The sequence below is a fragment of the Zootoca vivipara genome, chromosome 2, assembly GCF_965207765.1.
Source record: "Zootoca vivipara chromosome 2, rZooViv2.hap1.1, whole genome shotgun sequence".
NCBI lineage: Eukaryota > Metazoa > Chordata > Lepidosauria > Squamata > Lacertidae > Zootoca > Zootoca vivipara.
Window position 1 is genome coordinate 111,812,570 of NC_142584.1, and position 24,119 is coordinate 111,836,688.

General features: G+C 48.6%; 1 protein-coding gene across 7 annotated transcripts in view; it reads right to left on the reverse strand.

The window, feature by feature from the left end:
* Positions 1 to 24,119, reverse strand: part of TNXB (tenascin XB) — a 117,718-nt gene that overhangs the window by 49,092 nt on the left and 44,507 nt on the right. For 3 of the 7 annotated variants that reach the window (XM_035107284.3, XM_035107290.3, XM_035107281.3), the window contains exons 5-17: positions 22,780 to 22,933; positions 20,990 to 21,271; positions 19,157 to 19,849; positions 16,237 to 16,569; positions 13,976 to 14,257; positions 10,460 to 10,768; positions 8,880 to 9,179; positions 7,410 to 7,697; positions 6,813 to 7,100; positions 5,128 to 5,415; positions 3,695 to 4,006; positions 1,896 to 2,207; positions 296 to 607 (exon numbers count right to left, since the gene is read on the reverse strand). In XM_035107284.3, coding sequence (XP_034963175.3) covers positions 296 to 607; positions 1,896 to 2,207; positions 3,695 to 4,006; positions 5,128 to 5,415; positions 6,813 to 7,100; positions 7,410 to 7,697; positions 8,880 to 9,179; positions 10,460 to 10,768; positions 13,976 to 14,257; positions 16,237 to 16,569; positions 19,157 to 19,849; positions 20,990 to 21,271; positions 22,780 to 22,933 — 4,153 coding nt within the window. The remainder of the gene's footprint in view (positions 1 to 295; positions 608 to 1,895; positions 2,208 to 3,694; positions 4,007 to 5,127; positions 5,416 to 6,812; positions 7,101 to 7,409; positions 7,698 to 8,879; positions 9,180 to 10,459; positions 10,769 to 13,975; positions 14,258 to 16,236; positions 16,570 to 19,156; positions 19,850 to 20,989; positions 21,272 to 22,779; positions 22,934 to 24,119) is intronic. The other 4 variants (XM_035107289.3, XM_088663454.1, XM_035107292.3 and 1 more) reach the window with 4 other exon arrangements.

Below are 24,119 nucleotides of genomic sequence, written 5' to 3' on the forward strand. Positions count from 1 at the left end.
CAGGAGCTGGAACGTTCGACTCCCAAGGCACCTGGGAACCGAGGTCCGACTGTATCTGCCTGTGGGCCAGACTATCACTCGAGCAGAGAGGTTTTTCTCTCCTCCCACCACCCAAGAAAGGCCCTTCAGGTGTAGAGCTCAAAAGGTATGCCTGAAAGAGAACAGAAATTCATAGGCTGGGATGCATCTTCTTCTGATGCTTCCGATGTGCCCTGAGGAAGAAAGGAGAAAAGTATGCTGGGGGGAGGGGAGGGGAAAGACCACAGCTCAGGTGGCCAATTCATCCATTGCTGACCTGTGACATCCTCCACTGGCAGGGGGCCATAGCGATTGCCACGGTAAAGTCCGTAGAGGTTAAACGTGTATCTGTGGGAGGGCTCTAGGTTGGGGACAGTGAGCGTGCGGGAAGCCCCATCCACGGGCAATGCCTGCGGCCTCCCATCTGCATCTTCGTACTCCACTAGAAAGGAGTCAAAATTCCCCGTTGGGACGGTCCAGGAGAGACGGGCCGAGTCACTGGTGATGTCAGAAACGGACAGGTGGTCCAGGCTGAGCTGAACGACGGTGACCTTTTCAGTGGTGGCCTTTGGTGGTGTTCCTACAGCAGCTAAAACAGAGAGAACGTGTAACCCCATTGTGGTGGAACAAAATGTAGGGCAGGGGTGGGGGACTCTGCCACCAGCCTGAGGGATGCATTTCCTTCAGGTCAACCTCTGGTGGGTGTTGCTAGAGGCAAAATGGGGTGGAGCAATGGATGTCAATGTTGCCTTTGTAAAGTAGGTTGTTTTCTGAAAGCGCTCAGACACGTATCTCTATCATCCACCCAAGCAAGCAAGCAAGAACAGCATCCGGATCCAAAGACACAATCCAAGTCAGGCCAAAAGACTTGGGTACAAAGCAAGGCTTGTGAGGGGTGTGTTCAGTGGATCATTCCAAGGGCCAGACTGAGATGCCTGGGAGGCTGCTTATGACTTGCAACCCAAATGAGGTTCACCAACCTCAAGACAGCTAAGCTATATGTGAAAGGGGCACTGCATTCTGGTAGGCATGGACAGCAGTCAGCTTTGGTTTCTCCCAATTTCTCCGTTTTCTAGTTTTGGGTTCACCTTCATGGGCATAGCCAGGAGTTTGTTGGGGGCGGGCAGGACTTTTATTAGGGGGGCAGAAGCCACATGATTGGTCAATATTTTGATTGTTTTACTTGATCTGTAAGGCAGCTGCCCCCCTTGGCTACACCCATGTTCAGCTTGTTTCATTTCTGCAGCAGTTTAAAATTGATTTGGGTTTTTTTCCTTCAGATTTTTAAAAATAAGACACTATGAAAATTTAGCTGCAGATATCTTACACCATGGGAGACTGAGGCCCTTTAAGAGCCATGGCTTCCCTCCTAAAAGAATCCTAGGATTTCTGGTTCGTTAAGGGAGACAAGAGTTGTTAGGAGACCCTTAGCAAACCAGAGTTTGCAACCTAGCAAGTCTCATAGCCATCTCAAATTTTCTACAATCCTTTTACCTAGGCCCCTTCAAACTTGCCATAAGTGGAGGGCAAATGGGCTGAGTCACTGGTGATGTCAAACAGGGCTGTGAAAGTGGTTTGCAACGGAGAGGGAGAAGGAACTTTGAGCTCAATGTTAAGATAAATGTAAATAAGTAAGTATCTGCTTGTGGCCACGCTATCACTCGAGTAGAGAGGTTTTTCTCTCCTCCCGCCACCTAAGAAAGGCCCTCAAGAAATAGCGCTCAAAAGGTATGCCTGAAAGAGAACAGAAATTCATAGGCTGGGATGCATCTTCTTCCAATGCTTCCGATGTGCCCTGAGAAAGAAAGGAGAAAAGTATGCTGGGGGGGGGGAGGGGAGAGACCACAGCCCAGTCAATCAGTTCATCCATTGCTGACCTGTGACAGCCTCCACTGGCAGGGGGCCATAGCGCTTCCCACGGTAAAGTCCGTAGAGGTTAAACGTGTATCTGTGGGAGGGCTCTAGGTTGGAGACAGTGAGTGTGCGGGAAGCCCCATCCACGGGCAAGACCTGCGGCCTCCCATCTGCATCTTCGTACTCCACTAGAAAGGAGTCAAAATTCCCCGTTGGGACGGTCCAGGAGAGGCGGGCCGAGTCACTAGTGATGTCAGAAACGGACAGCTGGTCCAGGCTGAGCTGAACGACGGTGACCTTTTCTGTGGTGGCCTTTGGTGGTGTTCCTACAGCAGCTAAAACAGAGAGAGCGTGTAACCCCATAGCAGTGGGACAGGATGTGGGGCAGGGGTGGGGGACTCTGTCACCAGCCTGAGGGATGCATTCCCTTCCAGTCTACCTCCAAAAGTCTCCAGGCCAATGGTAGGTGTGGTTAGAGGCAAAAGGAGGTGGAGCCATGAATGTCAATGTTACCTTTGTAAAGTAGGTTGTTTTCTGAATGCACTCAGACACCTCTCTCTATCACCCACCCAAACAACCAAGCAAGCAAGTGCAGTATCAGTGCCCAAGGACACAATCCAAGTCAGGCCAAAAGACAAAAGCAAGGCTTGTGAGGTGTGCGTCCAGCGGATAGTTCCAAGGGGCAGATTCAGATGCCTGGAGGGCCGCATATGGCTCCCAGGCCAAATGAGGATCCGAACACATACAGAGCTAAATTATATGTGAACGGGGCAATGAATGCTGGTAGGCATGGACAAAACAGTCATTGCTGGTTCTTCCCAGTTTCTCCTTTTTCTAGTTTTGGGATTAGTTTAGCTTGTTGCATTTCTGCAACAGTTTCAACATTATCTTATTTTTAAAAAGAAAATAAGGCACAATGAAAATTCAGCTGCAAATATGTTACACCGCTGGCGACTGAGGCCCAGTGTCAGAGTCATGGCTTCCCTGCTAAAGGAATCCTGGGGTTCGTAGTTTGTTAATGGAGTTTAGAGTCGCTAGGAGAAGTTTAACAAGCTAGATTTTCCTGGTCCACAGTTCTCCAGCAATTGTGGCCGGGATGTAGAACCCAGTGCCTTCCAGAAGTTGTTGGACTATAACTCCTATAATCGCACGCCATCATGCTGGCTGGGCCTGATGGGACCTGATGGGACCTGGGGTCCAAAAACATCTGGAGGGTACTAGGATCTCCATCACTAGTCAGACAAAATTCCTGATCACTTGCTCCATCTTCCTTTTTTAAATGGACTGGAGGTGTCCGATATTAAATCTGGGATCTTTTACATGCAAAGCAATTGATCTACCATGTAGCTATGGAATTGTGGAGTGACATGGTGCTGTATATTTAAGGAAGCAAGAAAGGGGGGAGGTGCCACTCTTTTCTACGCAAGTCACCTTGCCACCTCAGATTTTCTATGATCTGTCTCCACAGGCCCCTTCAAACCTGCCATAAATGCACTGCAAATGGGGCTGGGAAAATGGTTTGCTGTGGAAGGGGAGAAGGAACTTTCAGCTCAATGTTAATATGAATGTAAAAAGTAAGTATCTGCCTGTGGGCCAGGCTATCACTCGAGCAGAGAGGTTTTTTTCTCCTCCCGCCAACCAAGAAAGGCCCTTCAGGTGTAGAACTCAAAAGGTATGCCTGAAAGAGAACAGAAATTCATAGGCTGGGATGCATCTTCTTCCGATGCTGCAGGTGCGCCCTGAGGAAGAAAGCACAAAAGTGTGGCCGGGGAGGGGGAGGGGGGAGACCACAGCCCTGTCGGCCAATTCATCCATTGCTGACCTGTGACAGCCTCCACTGGCAGGGGGCCATAGCGCTTGCCACGGTAAAGTCCGTAGAGGTTAAATGTGTATCTGTGGGAGGGCTCCAGGTTGGGGACAGTGAGCGTGCGGGAAGCCCCATCCACGGGCAAGGCCTGCGGCCTCCCATCTACATCTTCGTACTCCACTAGGAAGGAGTCAAAATTCCCCGTTGGGACGGTCCAAGAGAGACGGGCCGAGTCACTGGTGATGTCAGAAACGGACAGCTGGTCCAGGCTGAGCTGAACGACGGTGACCTTTTCCGTGGTGGCCTTTGGTGGTGTTCCTACAGCAGCTAAAACAGAGAGAAATTGTAACCCCATAGCAGTGGGACAAGATGTGGGGCAGGGGTGGGGGACATTTTTACCATCCTGAGGATGCATTCCCTTCTGCTCTACCTCCGAAAGTCCCCAGGCCAATGGTGGGTGTGGCTAGAGGCAAAAGGGGGTGGAGCCATGAATGTCAATGTTGCCTTTGTAAAGTAGGCTGTTTTCTGCATGCCCTCAGACATGTCTCTCTATCATCCACCCAAGCAAGTAAGCAAGCGCAGTATCAGAGCCCAAGGACACAATCCAAGTCAGGCCAAAAGACTAAAGCAAGGCTTGTGAGGTGTGCGTCCTGAGGGGAGGGTGTGTATCCAGCAGACAGTCCCAAGAGCCGCATATGGCTTCCAGACCAAATGAGATTCCCCAACCCTGAGTGAGAGCTAAGCTACTACTACTATTAAAATTTGTATACTGCACTTCACCCATAGATATCAGGGCAGTTCACAACATAAAAAATACAACGTTCCCCCCCAGCACACACATTGTTGGATGTATTGCTAGGCTGGAGAACTGCATTGTGAACCTTAGAGAACTGCTAGGTTGGCAGGAGCTGGGACAGAGCAACTGTCGAAGAATGATTGTGAATTGGGGAGATTTACTGAGAAGTGCAAAATGATTCAGTTTGGTCCCCCATCAATTTGGGTCCTTCTCCCCTCCACTACACTGGCTATGTAACTGTATCTTTGAGGGATGCGCAGAACAGTACAGATGGATCAACGGGGGTGGGAAAGAGAAGAGTAAAAGACAAATAGGAAAGAGAAGGAACAGATAGAACGTTGGGAAGACGTTTGTGTCAACACAGCTACTGTAAAATCAGAGAGAAAGCAGTAAGTTTGACTGTTAGGTGGCCACTTCTGACACTGGTGCTGCTTCCTGAGGAAAGAAGGAAATTAATAAGGAAGGTGGAAATTCTGAAACACCTCCAGGCAAGGAGGAACACGAAGAAGGACCTCAGATGATGGTCACAGGCTCCAGGTTGGTTTGGACAGTCACTGAGAGAACCCCACATGGGCTCAGCCACTATCTTTGCATGAATTGACATAGAAAATAGATCGCAGAAAAGGGCCCCAGCTCATCAAGTGCAGCTGACCTGTGGTGGCATCTGTGGAGATGGGGCCGTGGCGCTTGCGGCCAGTGAGTCCATAAAGGTTGAACTTGTATCTGCGGGAAGGAACCAGATTGGGGACGATGGTCTCGCGGAAGGCTCCCTCCACTGGGATTGCCTGAGGTTTTCCCTCAGCATCCTTGTACTGGATCAGGAAAGAGTCAAAGTTCCCTGTGGGGACAGTCCAGGAGAGATGGACGGAATTGCTGGTGGCATCAGAAGCAGAGAGCTCCCCCAGGCTGGGAGCAATCGAGGGTTCCTTTGTAGGTGATGCTGGAGGAACAGAAAGAAGTAGATGCTGCTGAACAAATGCTCTCCTGGGTGGGCAGTTTAGAACAGCGTTTCTCAACCGCTGTTCCGCGGCACACTAGTGTGCCGCGTGACGCTGGCTGGTGTGCCGCGACGTGCGGCGACGAGAAGGGCGATTTGCATTGTCACGTGCCTGGCGGCCGCCAATAAACAACACTGACCCGCCGGAAAGCAATATTTCTCCTCCTCTTTCCCAAAGCTCAATGCAAACGAGCCTGGCGGCCGCCAATACACAGCACTAACGCGCTGGAAAGCAATATTTGGCAAGTGTTTCTTACAGTCATAATTATAATATAGGGCGGCACAGAGTTAAATTTTTTAACTTTTTTAATGGTGGTGTGCCTCGTGATTTTTTTCACGGAACAAGTGTGCCGTGGCCCAAAAAAGGTTGAGAAACACTGGTTTAGAAGATAAAAGAACTGAGGAGGGTGCATATTATAGAAGTTTATAAGAATGTGGAGGAAGTGGTTAGAAAGAACTTTTTCTCATGGTCGCAATGGGATACTCAAATGTGTCATGCTCTGACATGCTCTGTATTTTGTATATTTGTATTTTGATGTTTTGAGTGTTTGTTGTAAACCGCCCTTGGCACAGCTCATTGTGGGAAAGCATTATATACTATAAGTAAACTGAAGCAAGCAATCACTAAATCAATCAACCTTGCATTACTCAAACTTCTAGTGTTGTTTTACGTCACATTTCTCCTGTCAATGTTTCTTCACTCTGACTCCCATGCAGTGGCCCCTGGTGCTGTGCAACCTGCCTTCTCTTTCCGTAACTTCCCTGCCCTGACTTCATGAAAATCCAAGATTGTGATGAGGGACTATCAATTCTCCAATGGGGGCTTCGCTCTGATTTCATGTGAATCTAAAATTTTGATGTGGCACCACAAATCCCACAAAAGGAGCTGTGAAATGTTAGCCCAGCATCTTTATCTATACAGGAAGATGTAATATATGCATTTATATGCAATCTTTAGTATATTCATTTTTGTACACATTACTCACCTGGAGAACTGTATTATAAGATTTAAGAGAAACACAAATTTCAAAAGATGAATGTGTTTCAGGTTGTGCATTGGTTTGGAAAAAGTGAATTGGGTGGATTTACCAATAAATGCAAAATGTTTCAGTTTTCTCCCCAATCCCTACTCAGAACATACAAAGATTGCTCCTCTCACCCACCCACCACACTGATTGAGTAGCTGTATCCTGAAAGGAGTCCCTTGGAACCAAGGCCTATGGAATCAATGGGAAAGCAATAAATGTGAGTGTTCGGCAGCCACTTCTGACACCGCTGATGCCCTCTGAGAAAACAAGAAAACTAAAACACATCCAGCCCAAATGACTCTTGCTGCTGACCTGTGGTGGCATCTGTGGAGATGGGGCCGAGGCGTTTGCGGCCAGTGAGTCCGTAAAGGTTGAACTTGTATCTGCGGGAAGGAACCAGATTGGGGACAATGGTCTCACGGAAAGCTCCCTCCACTGGAATCGCCTGGGGTTTGCCCTCAGCATCCTTGTACTGGATCAGAAAAGAGTCAAAGTTCCCCGTGGGGACAGTCCAGGAGAGACGGATGGAATTGCTGGTGGCATCAGAAGCAGAGAGCTCCCCCAGGCTGGGAGCAATTGGGGGTTCCTTTGGAAGTGATGCTGGGGAAACAGATAGTAGTAGAGAGAGAAATCATTTGACCTACCAGGGTGGTTCACAGGAAAATAAGAAGCTACCTTATACTGAGTTGGACCATTGGTCCATCTAGTTCAGTAGTATTCAGACTGACTGCTAGCAGCTCTCCAGGGTGTGAGGCAAGAAATCTCTCCTAGCCCTATCTGGTCTGGAGATGTCAGGGACTGAATCTGGGACTTTCTGCATATATATCTCTAAGCAGATATATCTCTAAGCTATACCCATGGCAATGTATTAAGACTGGCAAAAGGTCTTTAGAACCTCCCCTTGCTGACCTGTGACTGTGTCAGTAGAAACTGGACCCAGACGCTTGCGACCAGAGAGTCCGTAAAGGTTGAACTTGTATCTTCGGGAAGGCACGAGGCTGGAGATGGTGACCTCGCGGGAACCTCCGTCCACTGGAAGGGCTTGAGGCTTCCCCTCCGCATCCTTGTACTGGACCAGGAAGGAGTCGAAGCTCCCAGTGGGGACAGTCCAGGAGAGACGGGCAGAGTCAGTGGTGATGTCTGAGACCAAGAGCTCTCCCAAGCTGGGCTGAGGAGCAGGCGTTGTTGGTAGTGGGGCTGCAAAACAGAAGAGGAAGAGATGAGAATGTACTTCTTAACGGGTGTAGGAAGGAAGAAATGAGACAGAGGCAGAAGGCCCTCCTTATGAGCTCTGTGACAGCCGGCTAATCTAGAGATGGCCGTTTCATCTCCAGGTCATGCGTAAACCATGTGACATCCATACCTGCCAAGTTGCTGTCAGAGAAATAAGGGACCGGGCTTGAAATAGCAGACCGGAAGTCGCACTGCAGCCATTTTGGAACTGGGCAGAGCAGCATCAAAAGTCATAGAATCATAGAGTTGGAAGAGACCACAAGGGCCATCCAGTCCAACCCCCTGCCAAGCAGGAAACACCACCAAAGCATTCTTGACATATGCCTGTCAAGCCTCTGCTTAAAGACCTCCAAAGAAGGAGACTCCACCACACTCCTTGGCAGCAAATTCCACTGCCAAACAGCCAAGTCGCTTCTGAGCATGCTCCGCCCAGTTCCAAAATGGCCGCCGCACCAGAATAAACCGGGGAAAAACAAAAAAATCCATTTTTTCAGCTAGGAACAGCTGGAAAAACGGGGATTTCCCAGGGAAAACGGGAGACTTGGCAGCCTGGTGACATCTGTCAAATTTAATCAAAAGGCCCTTGGAGAGAAACATTAAAAACAATGATAATAGCTGAAAATGAAATTTTTTAAAAAAGTTTTATCCAGCTTGACTTCCACATCTACCAACCCATGCAAATATCCTCCAAAGCATCCCGAGATCTATAGCTTTCTGGAGATACTGTGATTTCCATTCTAAAGATCCCCTACACTTTCACTGAACCACAGTTCCCATGGCTCCTTAGGAATATTGCAATTCCCATGGCTCCACAGTTCCCATGGCTCCTTAGTAGCACTGCAATTTGCACGGCTCATTAGCAGAACTACAGTTCCTGTGTTTCCTTAGTAATGGCTGTGAAATAAGCTTGCCGCTCCTTTAATGTTGTCTTTTAAATTAAATTCTTTTAATTTAATTTTGCAGGGGGGAAATCGCAAAACGAATCCACTGCTCTCGTAGCACCACAGAGTGAGATGGCGTTCCAAAGTTTTAGGATTCAGGTTGCGGCTCCATCTTTTTCTGACCTTGCCATTCCAAAAGGAGAAAGAGGACAAACGCTCTGCCAGTTAGAAAAGGCATATACGTGGACTGAATGCTTGTGCTAACCTGTGGTGGCATCAGCTGAGACAGGTCCAAGACGCTGGGGCCCAGAGATTCCATAGAGGAAGAATCTGTATCTTTGGGAAGGAACCAAATTAGGAACAGTTGCCTCGCGGGAATTTCGGTCTATGGTCAGGGCTTGGTCAATGTTCTCGGAGTCCTTGTACTGGAGAAAGAAGGAGTCAAAGCTGCCAGTGGGGACGCTCCATGTGAGACGGACAGAGTTGCTGGTGGCATCCGAGATGGAGAGGTCACCAAGGACAGGTTCTGGCTCAGGCTCAGGTACAGGCTCTTCGTCCCTTGATGCTGTTTTGGGGAAGCAAGACGAAATATAATAAAGGGCAGCAGCAGCAGCAGCCCTCCATAGGCCTAGAGATCCACACATAATGTTTCTAAGCCAGCGCACTCATTCCTGCTTTCCTGGTCATGGCAGGAAAAGCAGCTGAATATGTAGGACTGCGCTATAATATGCACCTTGAATGTCAGCCCTTGTTCTGGGTGTTTATTTTCGTTTTGCCTGTTGAAAAGGCCACAGGAGTGCTTTTGTGGATAGGTGGCACCCACCGTTTCATATACGGTAATCTAAGGTCACTGGTTTTTTAAAAGAGCACTTTCAGCACTCAAAACTTTTGCAGGGCTTCAGAGAAGGTGAAATCATGCTACAGCACAATCCTAAATGAGTCTTACTCAGACTTCAAGGGGGCTTACACCCAGATAAGTGGGGTAATAGCCACACTTGTCCCGTCATTGTCTAGATGCAAAGACATGATTGAATTCTGTGTACAGTTGCGTCCTGGGTGAAGGAAAAATGAAACACTACGCCCAGGAGCGGTGCTAGGGCTTTTTGCGCCCTTGACAAAAACACCTTCTGGCGCCCCCCAGGCGCATGCGTCATGACGCACGCACGCACACTGCTGATGCCCCTGCGTCCCCTCCATTGGCGGGAGGAGCGCGGGCCAAGGGGGGAGCTCGGCGCCCTCCTGCCTGTGGAGGGGATGCTTTGAGCTCCTCAGCGGCGGCGGCTGCACTGAGTGAGCGGTGGTGGTGGTGGCGGCGGCAGCAGCGCCCATAGCTGAAGGCTTCAGCAGCGGGCGCTGCCGCCGCTTGCTCACTACAGCCTCTGGGGAGCTCACAGTGTCCCCTCTGTGGGCGGGAGGGCGCTGAGCTCTCCTTTTGGCTCGCGCTCCTCCCGCCTGTGGAGGGGACACTGGGGGCTCCTCGGCGAGCGAGTGGGCGGGTGGGTGGCGGCGGCAGCACCCATAGCTGAAGGCTTTGGCTGCGGGAGCTTGCCGCCACTACCACCGCCGCTCGCTAGCTGCGGCCGCCGCCGGGGAGCTCTCGGCTTCCCCTCCATAGGTGGGAGGAGCGCGAGCGCGCGCCTTGGGAGGACGGTGGTGGCACGGGGGGTTTGCGGGGCAGGCTCGGCAGTGCCCCCTCCATTTTCGCGCCCTAGGCAATGGCCTAGTCCGCCTAAATGGATGCACCGGCCCTGACTACGCCCTGGAAAAGGAAATGGGTTAGAGTGGGGAAAAGACACCATTTCCTGCAAACACAATACTATAGTTCATGGCAGGCCTTCTGCTGACCTGTGGTGACATCTGCCGTGGCTGGGCCGAGACGTTTGCGACCGGAGATACCGTAGAGATTGAACCTGTATTTGCGGGAAGGAGCCAGGCTAGGGATGGTGACTTCACGGGAGTCCCCCTCCAGGGGCAGCACTTGGGGTCTGCCCTCAGCATCCTTGTACTGGACCAGGAAGGAATCAAATCTCCCAGAGGGGACAGTCCAGGAGAGACGGACAGAACTGCTGGTGATATCTGAGGTGGAGAGTTCTCCCAGGCCGGGTGGAGCTGTCACTTCTCTCTCTGGTTTCTTCTCTGGGGCTGGGACTTTGCCTAGAGAGCAATGAAGCAAAGAATATATTTTTTTAAAGGGAGTGCTGGGACTGAGCTAAGGATGGATCTGCCAGTGTCAATTTTTCGGAGTTTCTTGTTTTTCCAGGTTTCAATTCAGTTCTCTATATTTCCACATCAACATGCAAAAAAATCCAGCATTTTTGTGCATTTCCCCCCTAATATTCACATTGTTGCATGCAATTTTGCACAAGACATACATCAGAGACATTTTGGTTGCAATAGACTAACAAGTCTAATAAATTATTATTATAATAATATTATTAAAGCAATCTCCTCAATTGTAGTCACGAAATTAAAAGACTCAGCAGTCACAATATTAAAAGATGCCTGCTTCTTGGGAGAAAAGCAATGACAAACCTAGACAGCATCTTAAATAGCAGAGACATCACCTTGCCAACAAAGGTCTGTATAGCTAAAGCTATGGTTTTCCCAGTAGTGATGCATGGAAGTGAGAGCTGGACCATAAAGAAGGCTGATCGCCGAAGAATTGATGCTTTTGAATTATGGTGCTGGAGGAGACTCTTAAGAGTCCCGTGGACTGCAAGAAGATCAAACCTATTCATTCTGAAGGAAATCAGCTCTGAGTGCTCACTGGAAGGACAGATCATGAAGCTGAGGCTCCAATACTTTGGCCACCTCATGAGAAGAGAAGACTCCCTGGAAAAGACCCTGATGTTGGGAAAGATTGAGGGCACAAGGAGAAGGGGACGACAGAGGACGAGATGGTTGGACAGTGTTGTTGAAGCTACGATCATGAGTTTGACCAAACTGCAGGAGGCAGTGCAAGACAGGAGTGCCTGGCGTGCTATGGTCCATGGGGTCACGAAGAGTCGGACACGACTAAACGACTAAACAACAACAACAATTATCATTGGAAAAATGTTGGAGGGCATAATGAATTTTGTGAGGAGGGAAGTGGCTTTAGGATATAGACAGAAAGTTGGAGAGCTGAGCTCAGGTGATGATGAAGAAAATTCATTATTTATATGCCACTCATCTGACTGGGTTGCCCCAGCCACTTTAGGCAGCTTCCAACAAATTAAAAATATTAAGCACAGTAAAAAAATAATCAAACATTAAAAACTTCCCTCTACAGGGCTGCCTTCAGATGTCTTCTAAAAGTCAGATAGTATTTCCTTGACATCTGTCACTCCCAGGGCCACAAAATGTTGGAGTCAGACCACAGGCCTGGGCTGAAAGGGGTTTCTGTTGCCTCAGTGTAATAACTTTGAATCATAAAAATTCCATTCCTGCTTTTTGGTCAGAGCTTCTTCACAGATACAGCTGTATTCTGCTGCCCACACCCTTGGGCCTAGAAGAGGTACTTTGTCCTCAGCTTACTTTTTCTTTGGCCAAACCATTTTGCCAACTCATCAGCGCCATGTTTACTTGGGAGTAAATCCCACGGAACTCAGTAGGGCTTACTATAGATTAGGCATACATGCGACACGGACAATTTCTCTCTGATTCCTCCCTCCTCTTGGAGAATTATATATATATTTTAAAGCAACACCATGATGGGATAGTTTTTAAACCTTTAGGCCTGCTTTCAAGTAAAACATCTCTGGGATTTTACGAGACATTTCTATCTGGAAAAGGAAACAAAGAAATCTAAATGCAATTAAAGTTTCCATGTGCATTTCAGGTTCAAAACCAGGACTGACTGGAACGGCACAGTTTGACTTTGTGTTTTTAACATGCCTGGCTTCTATCACTGTCCTTTTTGGGGAGGCGTACAATTAACACAGCACCTATTGACTAAAATAAGCTGTTGAGGCAAATGACCCGCCCACTCTGTAAAAAATTTGTACTGCTTCTATAAGACTGAGCGGCAACAGAGGCAGCCATTTTGATGGTGGCAGCCATTTTGAATTTCCTGAAATCCAGTACGTAAGCACTCCAGAGCAGGGAATGAAATGGAAATGAAATGGCATTTTCTCTGTCTCTCAACGGTTGGATATTCAAGGAGGAAGTGCTTCCTTCCACAGGGCAAAGTTAAACAGTGGCATTTACTACCACAGGGTGTAGCAGTGGCCGCCAACCTGGATGGCTTTAAAGAGGGGATTAGACAGATTCATGGAAAATAAAAATATCAGGATCTAGTTGCCATATTGGCTATATTCTGACTCTAAAATCATACATCTCTGAATGCACAGGTGCCAACCCCCTGGGGCCCTGGGTGCCCAAGCACCCACAACATTCCCCATGAATTTGGCTGGGCACCCACAAATTTCAGTGCCAGGGCCATGCATGCTGCATAGCACCCACGGCCTGATCCAGCAGAAAGGCTCTTACATTCTTAATCCTGTGCTCAGTACCACATATTAGGTGTCTGCATTTATGCAAAATTATGGTTCTGGATAAAGTTAGGAAGGAAGGCCTGGAAATTACATGGGCATTTCAGAAGCAGCAGATATTCCAGCAGATTAGGCTGCCTTGAATTAACATTTGCACATTTTTCAAATCTGAGACAGGCTCCGAATATTACTTCTGAAAATATTGTTGATTACTTTGTAGATAATAATATGCCAATTCAAATGCACTTTTAAAAGAAAGAAAAACAGATGGATCCAACGGTCTGGATAACTGGAAGCGTTGGAATACGTAATTTGTGGGAGAGAGAAATTTCAGCGCAACAATTTATAATGTAATCATCGTTAATCTGATGCAACAAAATTGGCAAGGCATGGTTATAATTGTTGGAAAATCTGCCTCATTTGTTTCTATGCAGGAATAACATTGCCCCTGGTGAGTATCTGGCTTTGACTTTCCCCCCATCTTTTTAAAAAAATAGGCATATAAGCAAATGGGACCTGCAATGAAATGTGGTGGTTGGGCTGTTTTGGAGTTCACCCATATGTTCCCCCCCCCCCACTACTAACTTTTTCTGGGGTTACTTCTGCAAACCTTGCCACGTCCCTCTTTTGCATGGATGGCACTGTTTTGGCTGCAAAAGCAACGACACTCATACCTGAAGGGAAGGGTAGGCTATTGTTTATTTAATTTATAAATTTCACACCCTGGTGTCCCCCCCTCCCCGAAGGAGTCCAGGATAGTGATGGCGACTTATTTTTGCAAGCCAATTTGAGTTAGGATTTGCTCGGCATTCCCCACCCCCCACCCCAAACTCATTTCAACTCTAAAAATCAAGCATGCCAACCAACATTCTGGAGAGACATCGCTCACCTGTAACCATCTCTGTGGAAACAGGGCCATGTCTCTTGCGGCCTACGAGTCCATAAAGAGTGAACTTGTACTTCCGGGAAGGCGCTAGGTCATAGATGGTGACCTCCTGGGATCCTCCATCCACAGGCAGACTCTTTGGCTTGCCCTCAGCATCTTTATACTGGATCAAAAAGGAGTCAAAGGTCCCCGTGGGGACGTCCCAGGACAGGCGGGCTGAGTTCTCTTTGACATCTGAGACGGAGATGTACCCCAAAGTGGGCTTTTCCACTGCTGGTGCCGGGGCTGAAAAATGAACAACAGGAGGAGAGGATGACGGCTGCTGAACTCTTAAGAAGGAAAGAAGTAAGCGGATGGGAGAAAATATAATTATCCTAATCCCCAAGTATTTTTATTTTATTTTATCAAGCCTACCCAGAAGAAGTCTATTTTATATCTGCAGTTTTTAATTCTAGCTGGTTTTAATGCTGTTTCGTGATCTGTGTTCTATCTTACACAACCAAGTCTAGTGCCATCTAATGACCAAACTGTATAATGACACTATCCATGAGCCCAGGGGACAGTGGACTGCGAGCAACTTGGCTACAGTCCAGTCCCTCCTCTGGACTGAAGAGGTTTATTTTACGGTAGGTTATCGGTTGCATTCATTAATTCACTGATTTCCAGATTCTACACCACTATATTTTCAGAAAACTGCCCATGCGGTGCCTATAGGAGCCAGTCTGTTCCTGAAGGACAAGGCAATAATAATAATAATGATAATAATAATAATAATTTATACCCTGCCCATCTGGTTGGGTTCCCCCAGCCACTCTGGGCAGCTATCAACAGCTATCAACAGCTGTTAGCCATGACGGCTGTGCTGTGCCTCTCTTTGCCTCTGAATGCCAGTTGCTGGAAATCGAAGGTAGGCAGAGTGCTGTTGTGCTCATATCTCACTTGCAGGCTTCCCGCAGGCATCCGATTGGCCACTATGAGAAGAGGATGGATGCTGGACCTGATGGGCCTTTGGTCTGATTCAGCAGGTTCATCTTATGTTCTTCAGTACGCAGACATAGAACAGAATATACTACACAGATCGTAACACAGCACCGAAGCATTAAAAATGAGAACTGAAAATTTGCAGAAATAAAACAGATCAAGGCTGCATGGGAACCATACATTGAAAGCACATCATGTCCCCCCCCCCCCCAAGAAGCCTGGGAAATGTACAAGGTTGTTGGGAATTATAGCTCTGTGAGGGGCATACTCTAGTTCTCAGAATACTGGGGGTGTGGAGATGTGCTTTAAAAGTAGGGTGTGTGCGCAGCCTAATTTGGGAAGGAGTTGAGAGGAAAGGGAGGTTAACAATATAACACTGAAAGAACATGGGCATGTTGGGGCTTGATTCACTTTCATGGGAAGAGGATTCCAGGAAACGTGGTGCAATGCTAAAAGCAGGTGCTCAAGTCACAGCCCGCCACTGCAAGGGTGTGTGTGGCACCATCCATCATCACATGCAGGTGATCCCAGGGCAGTCTCCATCATATTAAAAAAACCACAAAACCAAAATACAGTAAATAAAACGTAACTAATTACTGCAGCAGTATAGACGCTGATCAACATGGCAACTCTTGCTAGGTAACCCTCTAGAATGGTTGTGGGGACCTCCTTCCCTTATGCCTTAGGATTCAATGTTGCTGGACTCCCATCCATAGCTGCCAAGTTTTCCCTTTTCTCGCGAGGAAGCCTATTCAGCATAAGGGAAAATCCCTTTAAAAAAGGGATAACTTGGCAGCTATGCCCCCATCCCACACCCAGCAAGCAGCTCATGATAAATAACCGCCAACATCTCAGAATCCTGCAAAGTGGAATGAAGGGGGGGGGGAGGTGTTTATCACACCAGAACAGACAAGCAGGCTGCTGAACCCCAAAATATGTGTCTGGAAGAAATATGGGAGTTAGTGGGTTAGAAAACTTCCTGGTTTGTGTCAGAAATAGGTATTATAAGAGGTGTTATGAAGTCTTCTTTGTGCAGGTTCTGAAACAAAGTAAAAGAGGCCTAGAAAAAAGAAAGGTGATCAAATATAGCTGGTAAATGAGGGTTATGGCTCATGCCTAGAGCATCTCTTCTAAATGGAAAAGGTCCTTGCATGGCTGGGATTGGCCACTGAAACCCTGGCGAGCTGCTGCAAGTCAGTGTAGGCAATACTGAGCTAGATGGGGCCATGATCCGACTCTGCATATGGCAGCTTCCTCAATTCGGGGAGCCCAGAGCGATGTACCTGTGGATGTCTTTGTAGTTAGAGGAGGATTGTAGCTCCCATCAGGTTTCTCCCCACTTAACTCCAATTCGTACTCCGTTCTGGGGGTCAAACCCATCACGGTGACGCTTCTCTCTGTCCCCGGTACTCTGATTTTCCCTGGTGGGGCACTGGATTTGGGGTCCCTGTACTGAAGGGAAAAGCTGCGGAAGGAACTGGGTGGGGCCAACCAAGTCACACGGAGACTGTCCGGAGAGACGTCCGTCACAGTCAGGTCCCGCAGTGGCCCTTCAGGGCTTTGTGTGGTGAGTCTAGGGAAAGTTTGGGTCTTGGCAGCTGAAGGAGATCCTGGAGCTGAAGAAAGAAAGATGTTGGGTGAGAAAATTGCAACCTCTCCTCCTCCTCCCCGGCTTTACTCCAGCTAGTATACCTCCCCATTCCCTGGGAGTGGAATAAGGGTGAAAGGCATATTGACTACTGTAGTCTACTCTATGGCGGTGGGCTGCCCTTGAAGGCTATGTGACGGCTTAAGCTAGTAAAGAATGTAGCAGTCCATATACTTAGGGCATGGGTCACTGATAGCACATCTCAAGAGGGCTCCAGGCCTTGTGCTATTTATTTATTTTATTTAACAAAATTTATATAATGCTTTAAGTTTTTTTGTAGGGTTGTGGGGTTTTGTTTTGTTTTTGCAATGGGTGAAAGTATTTACACTAAACTCACCCTCCACTTTCACCTAGACCCAATTTGTCAAGAAAATTTGAATGAGGGTAAATTTTATTAAGAATTACATGCCCAAACTTAACTTTTGTTTTAATTCTAAGCAAGAATGCTGATTTCAGGGGAGAGCAGGGGCCAGTTCAGTGGAGATGTATGCTAGCCAAACCTGTATCAGAGCTGACCCCGTCAAGAAGAGGGGGTGAGAAAAGGGTTGTATCCCACAAAATCATCCCTTTAGCACAAGGACTTCCATCTGTGCAATGGGACTCCCTGTCTCTCCCCAATGAGGGCAACTGAGGCACGTGGAGAGAGGAAAATAAGTCCCGTTACATGGGCAGAAGTCGTTGTGGTACTGGATAGAACCCCAATAATTTCCTCTTCACCCAGTCAGAGAGAGCACCTGCTTGAAAAAACACACACACGCAAACCCCACTCAAATATCCCAGTTAATTTTAAGGTGGGCACATAGAGATGCTGAGCAGTGAATGGTGGGAACAGCAGCTACGTAAACTGTTTTGATGAGTGTGTGGTAGAAGCCAACATTGCTGCAAAAGAAAGTGTGTGATTGGGGGAGAAATCTTTCAGCCACACAGAAGCAACATGAAGGCAACAGCTCAGGACGACTGCTTTGCCTGGAGGAAAAATAAAGCAGTTAAACACAAAGGTATCCAGAGACACTCTAGTCTTGACCAAGGTCAGCACTCGACTGTAGCTGTGGAAAGGGTGCACAATGGAAGATAAATAAATAAATCACGTGACTGAGAAGAAGTAGTGCCAACACAACATTTTGCAGAAACATAAAGTTCAGTGGAATTTCAAAATTCAAAAGGTGAAAAAATATGAATTTTTTTTGGGGGGGTGTACCCCTTTTATTTTAAAGAGAGAACTCTTTGGGTCTTCCTAATAAATGTTCAAGGCATAACCTTAAACTAAATACTTAAAACTAGATACAGTAATCTGCCAGTGTGAGGTTGTGTTTAGAGCACTGGTGATCTAGGGCCGGTTGCTATATTTCAGTCTGACCCAGGCATCCCAAATTTCGGCCCTCCAGATGTTTTGGACTACAATTCCCATCATCCCTGACCACTGGTCCTCTTAGCTAGGGATCATGGGAGTTGTAGGCCTTAACATCTGGAGGGCCGCAGTTTGGGGATGTCTGGTCTAACCTACCTAGCAGGGTTGTAGAGAGGATAAAAGGGGAGGTTTGGACAAAGCTGGTGTTTTAGACAGAAAAGCAGAATAAAAATGCAATGAATACTTAAATTAAATCCTTCCCAGTCACCCTGTTTTCCTCTCCAAACATCATTTATATTTAGCATCATCCATGATTGGGATCATCATAAACATTTTTATCAATAAGTCTATAAATATCCATTTGTTTGCAAGCAAATTCATAGGACAGGGGTTGCCCCTCAAGGCTTTGTTGGACTACAACTCGAATCATCCTGCTGGCCAGTGGCCATGCTGGTTGGGGCTCATGGGAGTTGGAGTCAAACTACAACTGTTTTTTTGTTTTTGTTTTGTTTAGATCCCCTCCAAAGGCTATTGTAGTTTGATTCACAGACATTCAGACGATCTTGTGGCAACACAGACAAGGAGCAAAGGCAAACACAGTGACTGCAAGAAGCAGTGTGTAGTACAAAAAACAGACTGGACAAAAATCCGGGAGCCGCAACTGTTTGCGTTATTTGGCTTCAGGAAGAAGAAGATAATTAGCTGTTGGACACTGTGACATTGGCGTGAAGAACGATACGAGTGAGGAAGACAATAAAGCTGTTGATTAGGAAAAAGAGAAAAGAATGAGCAGGCCACTGTCTGAACAACTTTCTGGAGCAGGGGTGGGGAACCTCAGGTCTGTGAGCGGAATGCGGCCCTCTGCCCTCCTCAATCCGGCCCTCAGAACTTCCCCAGGGCCACACTCTCCCCAGGCCACAACCTTTGCCAGTCACGCTCCACCCTCTCTTCAAGTCTTTTCAACTAGCTGGAAGGGGTCCTTGAAATGTAATACAATGCCTCTTGCTCGTTTGGTCTGAGAATGGAGACTTTTAAAAAAAAATTGGTTCCCCACTCCTGTTCTGGAGAATGCGAAAGCAACACATGTCTGGATGGCACACAGATTCAGTTTGGTGGCAACACGGACAAGGCATGTGATTGTATGATTACAGGCAAGAAGGAGATAGCGAACCACCCTGGGAGACGGACGTCCTACCCATCCTGGTACCTGTGGCGCTTATAAAGGAGTATGACTTAGAGGAACGTCCTTTCAGCACCCCGTGGATTTCCACATGGTAGGTTGTGCCAGGATCCAATCCGGTGATAACTGCTCTGGAGGAATCTCCAGGCACCACTAGCTCCCCTACTTCTCCAGTCCCCGTATTGCGGTAGAGGATGACCACGTTGTCAGAGACCCCTCTCACGCTGTCCAGAGAGACCTCAATGCTGCCCGAAGAGCTGCCTACTACAGCCGGCTTGGGGTGGTCTGAGTGGGAGTAACTGCCTCTCACAGTTGGGGATTCTGTTTTCTGAAGCAAATCATCAGTCTCTCTATCAAGCCGGTCCTTGAAACTCTCTATGACCTCCTCTGGCTTCCGGAGAATTAGATAGATGTATATGTCCCTGGCCACACTCTGTATGGTCCGGTTGCCATGGAGAGGGAAGTTTATGGCGCGGAGGTAGCTCTCCAAACGCTCAAGGAGGGTCCCGTTGTACGGGGAGAGCTTGGTCGAGATGTTCTCTGTCATTTTCTTCATGAAAAGCTCCTTAGCTTTGGCGACGTTGGAAGAGGGACGGCCTGGCTGCGGCCTGTTGCCCGGCTGCCCGGCTCCAGGCCCAGAGGAGGAAGAGTCAGGTCTTCGGTGGGAAGAAGAGGGGGGTGGTGTGGAGTACTGGCGGACTGGCTGGCTCGGAGCTGGTGCTGGTGGGATCAAAAATGGTGGCGGTTACAGCAAAGGAAGGGATGAAAGTGAGCTGTAGAGATGGGATGCATGGGAAGTGGTAAATCAATTGCAGAGGTTTGGTAGAAAAACCCCCTGGTTTCCCACCCATCCACCCCTTCTGAAGCAGCCTGCAATGGAGTTGGCACCCCACAGAAGAGACTGTGCGCTGCTGACCCCTTCTTGGAAACCTTCCTTCAAGCTCTCACATCAGCTGCAATAAAAGCAAGGCAGTTAGTTTGAGCTCTCCTCAGAAATCACCCTTGTGGCTCTTTCCGTCCGTCGGATCTCCAGAGACCTGTGAGCTGTAAAGAGAAAGGAAGAACAAGGGGCTGCGGGAGAGAAAGGGATGCCATCTTCTGACCACAAGCCACTGCAGCTGTCAAAAGGAAATAATGAGGTGGTAATAATATTAGGATAGAAAAGACGTGGGGAAAATATTATGGTGAAAGATGAGAGGCACCGAATGTGGGACTGGTGGGGTGGAAGGCAGGAAAGCCCAACTGTAGGCGGGGCCATAGCCAATGACAGGCAAGAGCCAGAGCCAATGGCAGGTGGAGCCAACTAGTTCTAGCTTTGCCTCCATCCTCTTTCCGGCTGAGTTTTTCAAGGGGCATTGCTGGGCTTAAAGGAGAAGGAAGGTGACAACCAGGGCCTACCCCCTGGACTGGTTTTAAGAAAGAAGGCATTGGCTGAGGGCAGAATGAGGTTGGGGGTGGTGCCTCAGTTGCCTTCCACTGCTGAGCTTCCTTTTCACCACCATTGTTGTCTAGTCTGGAGACAGATGAACATGCAGGCCTTGTCCATGTGGTGTTCTCCAACTGCTGCTGTCCTGCACTTTCTCCCCCCTAAACCCAGAGATTCCTAATTGCTTTGAAAATCCAAATAGGACAGCTGCAACCATCACATAGGGAATCTCCAAATTTAGGGAGGAGAAAATGTGGGACAGCAGAAGTTGGAGGAGAACGACGTGGGGGAATCAAAGGAGACACAAGAGGTTCCCAATCCACATTAGGTATGATTAGGTAGGTCTGCCTTTCGGTAAAAATTGAATCTCTCCCGCACCCCCAGCTGAGACAAGGGGCAACCCTAGCTCCCCGTCACCACTCCCAGGGCCCTACCAGTAGTGCTGACGATGATGCTGGTGGCTCGGCTGTTCTCGCCACTCTGGCGGGCGAACATGGTGATGCGGTATCGGGTGCTGCTCTCCAGCTCGTCCAGGGTGACGCTTTCAGGCGCTGCAGGCAGTTCCACACGCTTCGCGGCCTGGGCAGGCCGAGAGGCGACCAGAGGCACGTAGCTCAGGATGTAGCCATCAGGGCGAGAGGCTGGCGGTTCCCATTCCAAGGTCATGGAGTTTTCTGTCACCTGTGACGACTGCAGGCCACGCGGAGGAGCTACTCCTGGGAGGGGGAGAGATGTACATAGCACACAAGGCACTGATATGAGACAGGAAGACACTTAGAGGCAGCAGGAGCTTGTGTGGAATGAAAGTAGCAGGGAAGGAGTAGAGGCAGAGCACTTTAAAACTGAGGACAAGAACCTTGATTTGTTGGCACAGGGTGTAACAGGAAGTACAGGTGTTTAGTTCTATTCCAAACTTAAAACTGGAAAGCGTAATGCTGGTGGTCAACAAAAGAGGTTGAAAGACTCTCTCAAGGCATTTTTTTTTAAAGTAAAACACTGGCCTGTGAGCGCTCCAATCGGAGAACATCCAAAGTCCAAAGGTGCCATGGACTTTGAAGGCGCTCAAACTCAGGACGAAAGGGGGAAACGCGCTAAGAGGAAGACACATTTGGCAAACCCTCACCGTGATCGACTCCCACCCGGAAAACAATGTCCCCACTGTGGAAGGATGTGTGGATCCAGAATTGGCCTCCACAGTCACTTACGGTCTCACTGTTAAAACCGTGTTCATGGAAGACTATCTTAATCGGCTATGAATGATTGCCAAAGAAGAAGAAGAAGAAGAAGTGCAGTGAAGGATCTGACATGCAGGGGAAGGTGGTATAAAAACATAAGAGAAGCTCTGCAGCTGCATCAGGCCAAGGGCCCAACATGCTCTGGCATCATGTTCTCACAGTGCCAAAAGGAATCCTGAAAACAGGAGCAGCACTTCTCTCGACATTGGAGATTCCCAGCAGCTGCTATTCGGAGGCATGTTGGCTGTGACAGTGGAGGCAGAACCTAGCCATTGCAGTTAGCAGCCACAGAGGCCATTTTAGGATAGCACGGCCATTTTGGCTGCACTGGGCGCCACGGTGCAGGGGGCGCCACAAGAATGCTGCAGAACGGAGCACGAGAGGCAGCAGGGGCGAATTTGGGCATCACACAGGGCACCGCTGAAATGTGACAGCCCAAAGTCCGCCACTGGTAGCCACTCAGAGCCTTTACCCTCCATGAATTAGACTGCGTTGGCACACCAGTGCATCCTGTTTCCAAACGTTCCACTAACTGCTATTTCTGCGTTGTATTTTAGCTTTCACGCAATGAAAAGGCCACTTCCAGAAGTGTAGCAGAATATTGTGGGCGATCTTGGGTGTCCCTGCCTCTCTGCCTATGGATAAAAGGGGAAGAGGGAGAACTGGTACGCCGCCTGGATCTCCTTGGGGGAAAGGCGGGTTATAAGGTGGTGCAGTGTGTTTGGTCAGTGCCTCTGGCTGTTAACTGGAAGGTTGCTGGTTTGAGCCCACCCTGGGAAGGCTGCGGGCAAAAAGATTCCTGCATTGCAGGGAGCTGGGCTAGGTGACCCTCAGGATCCCTTCTAACTCTATGATTCTATGATTGTCATCACTGCCCCGCAGAGAGCAATTTAGACTGAAGATGGGCACTCCTGAACTGGGAACATGCTGCAAGGGTGGAGACGGGCAAAAGAGAGAAAAAGAGGAACATGCTGCTCCAGGCTACATACGTGTACGCACGGTCTGGGTGACGGGGGGTCCGTAGCGTTGCCCCTTTTCTGCCCGGACAGTGACAGTGTATTCCTCTCCCGGCGTCAGCCCTCTGCGTTCGAAGCCTGTCTCTGTGCCAGACAGACGTACTGATTCACCTGCCTGCTGATCCCGCTGCACATCAGAGGAGAAAGGCGCTGAGTAACTTTTCGGCACCAGAAGGAAACACCCAAAAACGCACCGCCAGGCAGTGCCCGGTTATGTTGATACACACACGCAGTCCGGTCTGATTAAAGCTTTCAGAGTTGGCTGCCACCGCCACATCTAGCGATAGCGAATGCCATATTTCAACCACGCACAGCGTGAATAAGTCCTTTCTGTCGCTCCTGAATCTCTCACAACCTGGGTTGACTGGATGGCGTTCTAGTGTTAAGAGAGACCTCAACACCAGCCCAAGATATTATGCTGCTTGAGACAAAATGGTGCGCCACTAGCCCACTTACAGAAACCAGCCGGAGGGGCAATTGGATCTTACTTCAGCACGAATCAAAGGGCAGCATCCACCACCACAACTGAGGACAGCAAGCTAGCTTAGTTGTCACAGTGCAAGCTGCATAGTGCAACCAGCTCTGCCCTCCAACATCTCACTGGCGCCCCCCTCAGCATCTGCCTCATGAAGTGGCCGCCTCACTCTAGCTAATGTTAGGGTTGGCCCTGATATACCTCTATTCCCCCTCCCCCTATACACCAGGGGTAGGCAACCTCAGGCCCGTGAGCCGAATGTGGCCCAATCGCCTTCTCAATCCGGCCCACAGACAGTCCGGGGAGCAGCGTGTTTTTACATGAGTACTCTTGACCAAAGGCTATAAAACTGTAAAACTTCATTTCAACTGTCCGTAACTAGTGCAACTCTCATCTTAAGCAGCATGCAATGTTCTCGAAATAGCTATGCCGCTCAAGCATGAAATGCTCTCGATTTAACCCACAGTGCCACCTGGGTCCCTTAACTGCCAGCTACTTAGATGCAATAATAGTTATTCAGCACCCCCGGGGGAGCAAAACAGCAATGCAGCTTGAAACAGACTAAGGCAACCGGGGAGCTAAAAGCTTCTCTGATTGGAGCATGCAAATACAGGAATGACTCTGATAGGCCAAAGAAGATTACAAGAGGCTGGGCTTTGCTGTTTGAAAAATGTATTTAACCCACTGCACAACCCCTGCAGGGTGTGCATTTTGCCAACTTTCTGAATCCTCCCTGACAAAACAATAAACAGAAAAACCTGTCTTTTAAAAAACTTTGCTGCCTGAACTTTTCATTCTGGTTTGTAAGTGGGAGGCTTGGGACCCAGTATAACATCAT